General features: G+C 35.3%; 1 protein-coding gene across 2 annotated transcripts; it reads right to left on the bottom strand.

Annotated features, from left to right (window-relative positions):
- Positions 1-644: 644 nt before the first annotated feature.
- LOC128027632 (TBC1 domain family member 2A-like) lies at positions 645-12,717 on the bottom strand. 2 transcript variants are annotated; one of them, XM_052615399.1, is made up of 14 exons: positions 12,505-12,717; positions 10,920-11,336; positions 9,779-9,926; positions 8,185-8,308; positions 6,973-7,082; positions 6,704-6,885; positions 6,234-6,617; positions 5,696-5,806; positions 5,237-5,409; positions 4,003-4,503; positions 2,902-3,022; positions 2,525-2,710; positions 2,216-2,337; positions 645-1,273 (listed from the first exon to the last, which is right to left on the bottom strand). In XM_052615399.1, the coding sequence occupies exons 2-14, from the start codon at positions 11,334-11,336 to the stop codon at positions 1,072-1,074; spliced, it is 2,781 nt and encodes a 926-aa protein (XP_052471359.1). In that variant the 5' UTR covers positions 12,505-12,717; the 3' UTR covers positions 645-1,071. The 2 variants fall into 2 exon arrangements, with proteins under 2 accessions (XP_052471359.1, XP_052471360.1); XM_052615400.1 differs by having other exon boundaries at positions 10,920-11,344; positions 12,505-12,680.
- Positions 12,718-12,868: the final 151 nt, after the last annotated feature.

Genomic DNA, 12,868 nt, shown 5'->3' with positions numbered 1-12,868 from the left:
TCACACTGAATTTTTTCCAGTATGAAGACAAACTGAAGTAAAAAAAGTTTTAAGGTGTATTTATTATGTGTATGTTTTTGCCATAATATGATATTAGTCTGTGAACTGTGAATGAGGCTGATAATATATACGGTACATGCATGTTACTATAGTAGTAGTAAAAGTATTTTAAAGCAACACTGTGTAACAACTTCTGATCAAAATTTGCAAATTGTATATAATGAGTGAGTATATCATACACTCATTTACCTAACCGCCTTTTCGTCTGATCATAAATCACTATGGTACATTTATAATAAATTATTATTTTTGGACTATTGTAGTCTGCTCGGGTCGTCACCGCTGCGGAGTAATACATACCTGCGTGAATCGCCATAAACATAAACGTGGAGAAGTAGCTCCGGTTAGAATGTTCTTCCGCGGGATGCGTGCAGTTCTGTTTATTAAACGCTAGAGCGCCAAAATCTACACAGTGTTGCTTTAATAACATGAAAAACCCTTAAAACCTAATATTTAAAAACAAATATTGGCTTGAGGATTACACTACCCTTCAAAAGCCTATGGTTGGTACGTTTTCTAAAAAGTCTTGTATCTCACCAAAGCTGCGTTTATTTAATCAAAAATACAGTAAAACGATGCAAAACGAATCTTTTCTGTTTTAATATATTTTAAAATATAATTTATTGCTGTGATGGCAAGACTACATTTTCAGCATCCTTACTTCACTCTTCAGTGTCACATGATTTTCAGAAATCACTCTGTTTTAATGATTTGCTGCTCAAGAAACATTTCTTATTTTCAATGTCATAAGCAAATTTGGTGCTTAATATTCTTGTGGAAACCTTGATAAAAACCTTTTGATCGATTTAATATGGCCTTGCAGAATTGAAATATTAATTTATTTCAAATTAATCCATAATCAAAAATATTACTGACCCCACACTTTTGAACAGTGGTGTAGTTGCATATGTGTATCGTTTAAAAGAAATGATGATGGGTTGTTTTTCTTTAGTGTTTCTCATTCAGCATTCAAGTTTGTGTCACATTCATCAAGAGCGTATGTTTGATGTCTTATAGCTCCTCTTCATCTTCACTAGCCAGGGTGTCCAGCTCTTTGCCTTTGCACTGGACGTGTTCAGCATTGTATGCTTTCCGTAAGTTCTCCAGCTCTTTAATCTCAGCATGGAGGCGTTCCAGATGTGTGGCGCGCCGGTTCTTTAGCAGCTTCATGGGCAGTGGGTTCATATCGTTGAAGGCAATGCTCGTCAGCTTCCTGTGAACGACAAAGACAGTGTATATTGAGGAAACTCTAGTGATGAATTAGCTGCAATGTTTATTTCCTGCAGAAACCTGTGGTTTGGAAAAGCTCTCCCCAAGCCAGCTTTTCTTCTTTGTGTTTTTGAAACGAAGCAGGAGTGAGCAGGTGCGCACACACATAGTATCACAGAGGCATTTGACCCATACTGCGTTTCTTTCTGTGTGAATGCTGCTTTGTTTTAATATGGCTCAATTAATTATATATGGTGATGTCTCCCCTGTCACTGTCTACAATACCATGAGCTCCAGAGAGAAATGGTTTAATTAGTAGGTCTTTTCTGAAATAATAATAATGTTTTTACATAGTATTTATAATATATATATATATATATATATATATATATATATATATATATATATATATATATATATATATATATATATATATATAAAATATGATTATGCATCGATATTTGATACTTTTCCACTAATTTGCTTGTAAATAATTATTACTCTTTTTAAGTAATTATTTAAGTATTTAATTTAAATTTAAATTTATTTTTTTAATTTAAGTGTGTAAAGTGTGTTCTAGAGGTAATACAGTGTCATGATGTTTAATACACGGTCCATTGTTTGTTTTTAACATAAACAATACATTAGAATACTTGCCGATATCTTTAAAATGTAAAATCTAATATAAAAACATGTTGGTATGTCCTTTGTTTAAAAGTCATTGTACTGTTTTAAAGTAGTAACCAGGAATAATATATGCATAAGGCATGAATGCATCCACTGTATAATACTTTCAGAATTCATTATATTTAGATTAATATTACTATTCCATACTCTAGAAAAGCATGTTAGTTCATTATATGTACTGTATAATATTTTATGTTACTCTTAGTCCTTTTTTTTCTTACTCTACTTTCTCTCTTCCATTTTCTATCCTTCATCTTACCTTCCATCTAGGATGGTGCTGGGGAAGACGCGGAGATACTGGAACATCTCAGCACTGTCATTGATCTTTAAGATGATTTCCTCTTTGTATTTGAAAAGAGCCAATGCATATCGGAATATCACCTGTGAAACAGATGAATGAGGGATTTGGTCCATTTTTACTTCCTTGTAATTGGTCTGTAAGCTTGTAATGTTTTTACACAGCTGGACCAGGGTCAAAATGAGGGTAATCATATTACAAACAAAACGTGTTACAAACAAATATTTAGCCTATTGATAAATACAACATTTCCCGAATCCTTTATGGTACCTTTATGCCTTCATACAGGAAGGCGTCCCATACTTTAAACAGTATGCGTGTAGGCAGACTCTCAACGAACAACACCAGAAACCATTCAACAGTGCTGAGGGACACGTCTACTTTTAGCGCCTCCAGATGAGCCGTGAGTCGAGGCAGCTTCTCAGACATGAGATCCTTTAGCACACGCTGGTCAGCCTGGAGAGATTGAAAGAGGAAAATATTGAAAAATATTTCAGAATATTACCGTTTTTGTATTCAAAACTTGTTTCTAAACATTTGAAACCAGTAGTGTATAAAATTCTGCGACCACACTGAAAATCTGGGTTTGAAAATAATATCAGAACCTGAAAATAAGCTGCAAGTTTTAGGATTAATGCCGTTCTCACCTGACATCCCACCAGGTCTTTAGTGTAGTAATTGTGAGGCATGATATGGTCCACAATCACTACCAAGCACCAGAAGGCATCTTCCTCATCCTGTAGGACCAGCAGAGCAATGGCCGCCAGTCTGCACACAGTGGCATCGTTGGTGTTATTCAGCTTTCTTTTTGCATATAGATACTGTGGCTCTTACAAGAATGCTACACCTAACTCTATTTATCCTGTAAGGTACCCTTCATCATCAACAGATGACCACCAGATGTCAGTACATTGCATCTTATGGTCAGCTTGAAATTGGTATTAAAATAGTTTTTTGCCAGATGAGGCAAATATCACTTTGCAACTAGACATTCTGTGTAATGATTGCTACAGTTTGGTAATCAGGAAGGGGTGTATTCAATTATGATGCGTTAAATGTGAAGTAATATTTCCATATTTAGTAAGAAATATTTTGTCTTTTATGTTGGCTCATGTATTTTATATATAAAACTGTACATGTTTTTATTTAATATTTATAGACAAATTATATATTTCATATATATGAATATAAATTAGATTTTTAATTATATGAGATTTCAATTTTACCTACTAAGTGAAATCATTTACATCATAATTTTGATATTATATAATTATATGTTAAATTATAAGAAATAAGAGACTTACACCTTACAAAAAAAATAAATAAAAATAAATCTGGGATTAAAAATCAAATTTGAACATGACAATAAACAGCAAGTTTTAATTAATTAAATAATGAATCACTGACCTCTAAAAATTCTTTATATTTTAAATAATATTTAAACTTTAACTTTGAAATAATGTAATACATTTGATAATTTTCTTCTTTTAAATAAATGTTTTAAAAATTTACTAAATAAAGACATTTTTATGAAGTGCTAAACTGACAAAAACTTTTTTTTAACACAAATTACATTAAATTCACCCTTAATAGACATTAGACGGTAATGTTTTCTCGGTTCTTTTCTCTTAGTTCATTTCTCTTGGTTCATGTCAAATTAATTTTGATAAATATTATAAACTTATAGTCCGGCAAATACGGTAATCAAAGCCAATTCTCTCTCTTTTTTGTCTGTGATGGCTAATTACCTGTTGAGTCCCTGGACGTAGCCAATGGTGGGGTTTTGCCATGAGAACGCCTGCAGAACTCTCTCTAGCTTCTGAATCAAGGTGCTTGAAGGAGGGGAAAAGTATTGATTGGAGGTCAGCGTACGATCCAGGTCCAGCTGGATCTGTCTGGGCACCAGGTGAGGTGAGGTTCTGCTCTTCTCGCATAGTTCCTTATAGCGGTCAGGATGACGCTCTTTTAGAGACTTGGTCCTAGTCTGTATCATAAAACGCCAAACCCTCGCACGGTACTCGCGTGGTAAACCCGTGCGGAGAAGATTCTTCAATTCTGTGGATGAAGACAGTTCTCCTTCAGGGCGTCCGAACAGGAGCCGAGCACAATGAGCCAAAAATGGCCCATCGCATTCCTCCTGGTTCAGCAGGTTTTGGGATCGGATCTCCAGGTCCTGGATCTTAGCAAAAAGCTTCAGGTCCTCAACTCTATAGTCCATTGCAATCTTAAATCCATATTCATCGTAATCCCTGTGGAATGTCAGGTGTCAACTGTGAGTTCCAACATAAATAGCATTTATACTGTATGTGAACATTTTTCATTCACACCAAGAAGGATGACTATTATGATCACTTCTAGAATTTGTTCTTAATGTAAAAGAACAGCAGAATCCACAGCACAACAATAATGGCAGAATAATTACATTGTTGGAATAAATTCAATTCAATTTATGCATTTAGCAGACGCTTTTATCCAAAACTTACATTGCATTCAAGCTAACAATATTCTCCTAACATGTGTTCCCTGGGATTCAAACCCACAACCTTTTTTTTCAGCTGATGAGCCAGTCAGAATCCAAAGAGCTCAAGCATTTAAAGTAGCAGATGAAAAAAAACTGCAGCACAAACTAATAAGAAACAGAACAATATTGGGAATTCGTGTGGATGTCAATAGTTGTCATCAAGTATTCTTGGTGTGTGAACAGACCTTTACTCTACGCTCCCTAATAAATGTAATTTAATTGAAGCTCTTTATGTTTTTTAAGCAGGAGTAATATCTAAGCAACAACTAAGACATTCTTTTATACATCTTAAAGATGTCTACAATTAATTGGTAGCCATCCGTTTCAATTAAAGTCTGGAATGGTTTACACTTCTAAATAAATGTGCACAAGGATGAATGAAGAGCTCCACAGGTGAAATGTACGGGGAACAAATGATGACAGAAATTGTATTTGGGGTGAACTGATGGGACTGTGTTTACCTTATTGAGTTTAGTTTGATAGCAGTGCTCAGGTCTGCCCGAACTGCATCCTTAACCACCTTCTTGACTCCTTCCCTCTGCTCCGGATTCAATTCCTTACTCTCCTGGAGTTTCTGGAGGATTCCCAGGTATCTGCTTTCCATCTGACAGCTATTGGCCTCCAGAACAGCACACTGGCACACACACAGTAACAACACCAAACCCCATATTCAAGCACTTCTTGATGCTTACCGTCGCAGATTACCATCGCAAATGGCTCTGACCAGTTTTAAAGCATTTGTATATCACAGAAATTTCATTTCCCTTGATCTTTTGATATGGAAGTGAACATACTCCTAACTTTCAAAACTCAAATCTCTCAGTTCATAAAGAGCCATTTACTGTTTAGATTAGCCAATCAGAACAAAGGGTAAAGACAGTAGCAAAAAAAAAATAAACCTTGACTGAGAAATAAATTACCTTTACTATCAGACTTTGCTCCTGTTTAGAACTTTTTCTCCAAAGCGTTGTAAGATGGTAGATCTCAGAGTTTAGGTACTGGTTCTGAGTTTTATATGCCTTTAAATCATCCTGAAATAGAAATATGATCACGATTGGGCTTAGAGTAAATTTGAAATCATGCTTGGCACAGTCATTTCAGAATCAGCAAAACTGTTCATAAATGATGCACATTTAGAAGTTTGGGGTTGGTAAGTTTTTTGTATGTATCTCTTATGCTCACCAAGGCTGCATTTATAAGATGAAAAATATATTACTGTTTTCTATTTGAATATATTTTAAAATGCAATTTATTCCTTTGATGGCAAAACTGAATTTTTGGATTATTATGTAGAAAACAGCTTTACTGTTCTACCATATCAATATTTTTGTGGAATCTTTGCTTATTGGAAAAAAATGTGAATATATTTTAACATTGTAAATCAGTTTAATGCATCCATATATATTTATATTATAAAGTAAAAAAATATTTGTATCTAAAAATCTTTTATTTTCTTACTTTCAAATTGTCATTCTCAATTGTTAGCTGTTTTACGGCCTCTGACTGCAGCGCATTTGTGCACTGCTTGTCTTCCCCACAGACTGCTAACTTCTCAGACAGCTTCAGTATCACTTCCTGTTTGGCCTGATTCTTTTGTATCAGGAGCTGGACAGTCTCCTGGAGTTCCGCGATATTGGCGTCCCTCTCGTTCAGATCCCTCCGGAGGTTCTCGTTTTCTTGCTGCAGGTTCTCCAGATGTTCTCGCAGTTTTGCCGCACGCCGCTCGCCGTGTCTGAGGAGCTCCAGGCGCTCCTGCTCCCCCTCTGCGGCTAGGAACTGAGCACATGTGCGTTTCTCCAGCTGAGCAGCTTCCAGCACCTTATGTAGCAGTGACACCAACTCCTGACAACACATACATATGTGGGTTTCAGTTGATTAATCTTCCTGTATATGAGAACCTGAAGTGGTGATTAATAAGCCCACTTTACCTTCTGCGCATTGACCTCTTCAGCCAGTTTTTCATGCTGAAGTCGAGATGTGTCCTTGAGCTCCAATGGCTTGGACTTTTCTTTGGTGTTCTTTCTGATTGGTGTGATGGTGGAGAGATCATGCTCAGACCTGATATTGGCAGGGGATTCTGGGCTTTGAGAAGAACCGGGTGCGGGAACCGCTAAAGTTAAGGAGGACAGTGGCCATGAGCACTTAAATTTGGAACCATTTTTTATTGTTTTTCTAGTGAGACAGTTTTGGTTCTTACTGGATGTCTTAGATGAGGGTGTTTTTTGGGTGTCAGTTGGGTCACCAATATGGAAAACACTTTGTCTGATTTCCTGTGAGTGCCGGTTACAGTAACTGTACATTTTGTTCCTGTAAATCAAACACAGGGAAACCACTAAAGAAATGACTCACAATAACAACTAAATTTTTGGAAGAAAAAAGACAAATGCAAAACTTGGTGAATGATGCTAAGCATGTCGTGGATGGTTTCTTAGTGGCCACTGTAGTCTCTAGACATGGCTTGGTTTAATTGGGCATCTAATTATTGTCTATATTCACCATCAGGTGAAAATCTAATCACTTAAGTCTATAAAGCCAATTGTATCATATCTGATTTCTAAGGCTTCTAAATTATTAACACCATTGAACTCTGCTGAATAATCTACTACATTCCTTCTGTCGTCTGACTGATTTCTTCTAGTATAATTCTAAAAATAAAAAAAAACTTCAGGTCATGGTTCACATGTCTTTTTGCTGTGAAGTCTATTCTGATTTTTATACAAACCTGATTCCAAAAAAGTCGGGACACTACAAATTGTGATTAAAAAATAATCTCATGAACTTATATTTTATTCACAATAGAATATAGATAACATATCACATGTTGAAAGTGAGATATTTTTAAATTTCTTGCCAAATATTGGCTCATTTTGGATTTCTTGAGAGCTACACATTCCAAAAAAGTTGGGACAGGTAGCAATAAGAGGCTGGAAAAGTTAAATGTACATATAAGGAACAGCTGGAGGACCAGTTTGCAACTTTTTAGGTCAATTGGCAACATTATTGGGTATAGAAAGAGCCTCCCAGAGTGGCAGTGTCTCTCAGAAGTCAAGATGGGCAGAGGATCACAAATTCCTCCAATGCTGCAGCGAAAAATAGTTTCTCAGAGAAAAACTGCAAATTGCCAACACCAACAAATTGCGTTTGAAGTTTTCTCTGATATTGTTTTGTATGAGAACCCCTCATAACACAGCTTGTTCACTCTCATATATAAAATCCCAGGAAATGGCATGCTTGTGATCCTAACTTCCTTAAAATAATAATTCTAGAAAAATGCAAAAATTACAAAACAGCTTTTTTGGAAGGCACTGACACAGATTGCCAGTGTGAACCATTTTTCATTTGACCCTCTCTTGACACCAGTATCCATTCTGTGAGAACAGACTGAAGAAACAAGAGCACATGTACTTACTGTAGCTCAATTAGTGGATGCTTGATTGACATATTGAGTGGGCTGTTTAATCCTGGAGTGGGCAGACTGGCAGCTTCTTCACCTACCAGGCCAGAAGGCGTCTTCACCATGGGCAAGAAGTCAGCTGTGTAAGAGAAGGCAGAAAGTATGTTCAACCACACTGCGTTAAATACATCCGATAGGCCAGAATAACAAGATGTTTTTCAGCATCATAACCCTAGTCTTCAGTGTCACATGAACCTTCAGAAATCATTTTAATATGAAAATGTGCTGCTAAGGAGACATTTCTTATTATCATCAATGTTGAAAATAGTTATTTTTGTGAAGACTCTTTGATTAATATAAATGGATGAATATAAACCACATTGATTTGAAATAAAGTGTATCATAATCAGTGTAGTCATTTCTGATAAATTTAATGCATCCTTGCAAATTAAAATTATTAATTTCTTTAAAAAGAAAAATAATCTTACTGACCCCAAACTTCTGAATGAGAGACAGAAATAGAGACGGAATAAAATAAATAATGCATGGACTCTTGTAGATATTGAGAAATAATCTGGGAAAAATAAAGCTTATCCCAGTAGTACAGTGTAATTTTTTTGTATTCTTCTCTATCTTGCTCTACCGATCACTTTTCTGATGACAGAATCACACAGTGTTATTTATCACAGGGTGCGGTACATGCCTCAGCCTGCCTGCAATTCCTGACAATCCCAAGTGCTGTTTAAATGACCCTTATGTTAACCATGAGCTAGCACTGAGTAAAACAAACAAATCTCTCTGAGATCATTTTAAATTATATTGGTTTGGTGGTGCAATTATCCAGATTTTCTATAGATTCAGCTGCTAAGACATTCACTTCTTCATTTTCAGCATTTGACTCTTATCTCAGCTGTTTCTTAACACCTGGATACCAGAGCTTGTGTTTGGAAGGGGGCGTCTGTGAATGTAAGTAATGAATGTGATTTTAGAGAAGCCCAACCCTACTTGGATTACAGGACATTATGCATTTTTGAATTGTATATTACAAGAGACAGGTAGCAACTTATTAAGTTATTATTTTTTTTTTTTGCATATAGCAGATATAGACTAGAAAGCAATTAGTATTAAAGTACTGCTGCCACATTTCCATTGTAATCGCCAAATGTTTTGGGTGCCTTAAAAATTTGATTAAATTACATTTCAGACTTCAGCAACCATAAACATTTTCAAAAACAATTTGAGACAAACATGCAGTTAATTTGTGCTACTTTTGCTATTTTAGAATTATTTATATACTATTATATTATAATAATACATATTTTTTGTTATAAGTGAACATTTCGATTTTTTAAATGTAAAGTTTTTTCCTAATAGTTTGAAGGTGAAGAAACTCCTCTGGCAATAGAAACATCTTTTTTAATCTTTCACTTTCTATTAACTTAGTATCAAATGACTGGCTAAACGACTGAACTTTACTTTGAAAAATGAAATGCATTCTACCTTAGATCATATTTCATAAACCATGTCAATTCCATAATGCAGTAAATGCCTTTCAGCTTTCATGTGAGGAATGCAAGGTTTCATTATCACTAAGATGTAAGGCTCTTACCACGGCTGTTGTTCGCTGATGGGGTGCTTTCCAGTTTGTGGTTGTCTGGACTGGGTATGGACAGATGTTCAGCATGCTGCTCCCTGTATAATGTACGTTTTAACTGCAGCTGCTGCAACCAGTACATTCGGGCATCCCTGTTAGCTGCCTAAAAACAAAATCATGGTTGAAGACTGTTGAGAGGAAAGTACTGTTGTCTTCCTCAAGATGCTTGCTTGTTATTACACCGTACTTAACCCTAATGCCTATGGGAGAGAGATTCGAGGATGACATTATTTTGACCAAGAAGCTTGTTTTTGAAAAGCTTCAGAATCTATCATTTTATAACAGGAATTGTCATTCAAAAAAAACAAAACTTGCTTTTACTTGTATTTTATTTATTTATTTTTATTCTGGACATTAGCAGGTAATTATCCTAATACTATTTCATATTCAACACAAAGTCACATTGGCATTATTCATTATTTTCAGAAGGAAGCAGTGGAGCACATATTCTTTCCATTTATCATAATTGTGGTCTAATAAAGAAAAAGTTTTTTTAAAAGTGTTTATACATTTTGACAGTATTTGATGCATTGTGTTCAATGTACAGTATGCGCATTTAACAGAATTAAAAATAGTTTTTAATGAGAATCACGCACCTTTCAGGATAATGAGGCTTACAAAAAACTACAAAGTTAATTTGTTTAAGCCATTTTTAAGTATTTGTTATGTGCTTTTATCATTTTAATAGTTTTTAAATGTACAATTTTGTCATTTATAAGGTACTACAATTTTATATTTAATTTTAATTTATTTTCAACTTTATTTATACGTTTGTGTTATTATTTCAGTAATTAACAAAGGAAGCATTTCTAATTTTCACTTAAGTTTTATCTAATGTGTAAAATTTATTTTATTTCACCTTTATTTCCACTAAATAAATGACTTTTAATAGGTTTAGTTAACAATAACAGCACTGAAATACACTTAATTTTCTTCATATAAAAAACATGTATAGTTTCCAAGTTCATCTCAGCGATTTTGTCACAAATATTGTACTGTACTGTACTAACCTATCCCATGCAGCTCATCACCCTTTGTTGCTTCACAATTCACAACTGATTGAAATCTGTTATTTCAAACCACGTGATAAAATTACCTTAAGAATGACTGTGCGCTCTGGTGTCTGAATATGAAAGGTTCCCTCCTCTCCCTGCAGCGGGTAACTGAATGTGGCACAGAACAGATCCACTTTACCCAGAGGATTGATATCCTGTGCCATGCGGTAGTAAAACAGCTGACAGCTCTTCTCCTCATAGACAAACCAGCGGGACTTCCAGGCTTTGAGAGGTCCACCCTGCTTGTGGAGGTAGCCACATAGTTTAGTGCTGGAAGGAGTGGGTGTCCCTCTGAGGGTGGCAGAGGTCCCATCAGGCAGAGCCGTGTGCATCTGGATGCCATTCTTATCCTGATCCCCATCTGATTGATGGGTCTCCTCGGAGCCGACACACTCATCTGCAGGAGATACGTGCACATCCACTGGAGGTGGAGTGCTGGAGCTTCTCTCACTCTCCATCTGGTTATCTCAACAAAAAGAACAAATCAAATCAGGCAAAATGTTCTTGAAGTAATCAAATGTTGTCTATCAGCATAGTTAACAGAATAAACATGTTTAAATTGTATGATGTGCACCAAATATTTTTTTCAAGATAAAAATTTTGCTGCTAAATTATACAGTCAGCTAGTTTAATTTCATAGCTTACATATTTCTATTCAAATGTAGTGTTTCTCCGTAATGAGGGAGTGAGTTAGTTTAGTGGATTGTGTTTAACAAAGGGCTCCAAAAAGAGTGACCATTAGTTCTACAAATACAGTATTGATATTCTGTAGTGGTGTAGAAATAAAATAGTGCTGGCGTTGGCTGATTCTTAGAATTTGGAATCCTCTATGCAATCTTATACGGCAAATTAATAATACCCCCCCCCCCCCCATACAAAAAAAGCCCTAAAACAGACAATTAATCACAATAACTGTGACTATTCTAAGGAGAATTGAGGAGTAAAAAGATTATGTAATTCATGGGTCTATTAAGGGCTGACAAATTTCACAATTGTGACAGCCCTTAATAGCCCCATGAATTACTAAATCTTTTTACTCCTCAATTCTAAAAGCAGTAATATGATCACAAATCCCTCATAGACACAAACAAATGTAATATTCTACATAATAAAATTTCACAGATGACAAAAAATTAGAGTAATTTACCTTAGACCTGTTTTGACTGACTAAATATGACAACATTTTATATTCAGCTATAGTCAAGGGATCAGAAAATAAGGTGGGGAGAATAACTTGTCCTTGAGGGCATCTTTCCTCATATTATTCTACTAAAGAAGAAGAAGAAAAAGCAGCAGCAGGGAAAACCATGCAATCTATGGCATACAGATTCCACTTTTAGAAACGTTGCACAATATGCACAAGTTATGACCTTATTTCAGATTCCACAAGTAGAAAACCATATCACTTTAAATAGAAAAACAAAGTTTAAATTATTTAATGTACATTAATGAACCCTCAAGCATTAAATAATATAATGCATGTTAATGTCATAATGAAACAATTAAATAAATAGGTCAACTCTAACATAGTCACACGCGCACATTATTCACCGTTTGGCTTGCTGTAATAAATAAACTGAAATAAGGCTGTTTACAGCACAGTAGTAGCTGATGATAATCCCTTACCTTCGCTGTTGAAAAGCGCAAAGTTGTTTTACTCCATGTGTGTGTACAGTGCGTGTCTTACAGGCCTGAACAACTCAGCTGCACTTCCTTCATGACTCATATTTCTCTCACAGAGTCCCAACATTAAGGAAAACAGGAAATATTACACATCAGGAATATGAAACAGGGCTGTCTTTAGGGAGGTACGTGTGTCATGAATGTCATCGCCTTCTCACACTGTTTTGAATCACTGCTCGTTTCGCGCATAATTCATTTCAGAAACGTGTAAAAACTTTCAAAACTATTAACTTATTTAAATTATATATGGGAGACTGGCCGTTTGAACCCAAAATACAGTCGTATTTCTTTGTACATTAAATAAACT

The sequence above is a fragment of the Carassius gibelio genome, chromosome A14 (genome assembly GCF_023724105.1).
Source record: "Carassius gibelio isolate Cgi1373 ecotype wild population from Czech Republic chromosome A14, carGib1.2-hapl.c, whole genome shotgun sequence".
NCBI classification, from domain to species: domain Eukaryota; kingdom Metazoa; phylum Chordata; class Actinopteri; order Cypriniformes; family Cyprinidae; genus Carassius; species Carassius gibelio.
The sequence above is the reverse complement of the archived record's forward strand: the minus strand, read 5'-3'. Positions and strand labels throughout refer to the sequence as shown.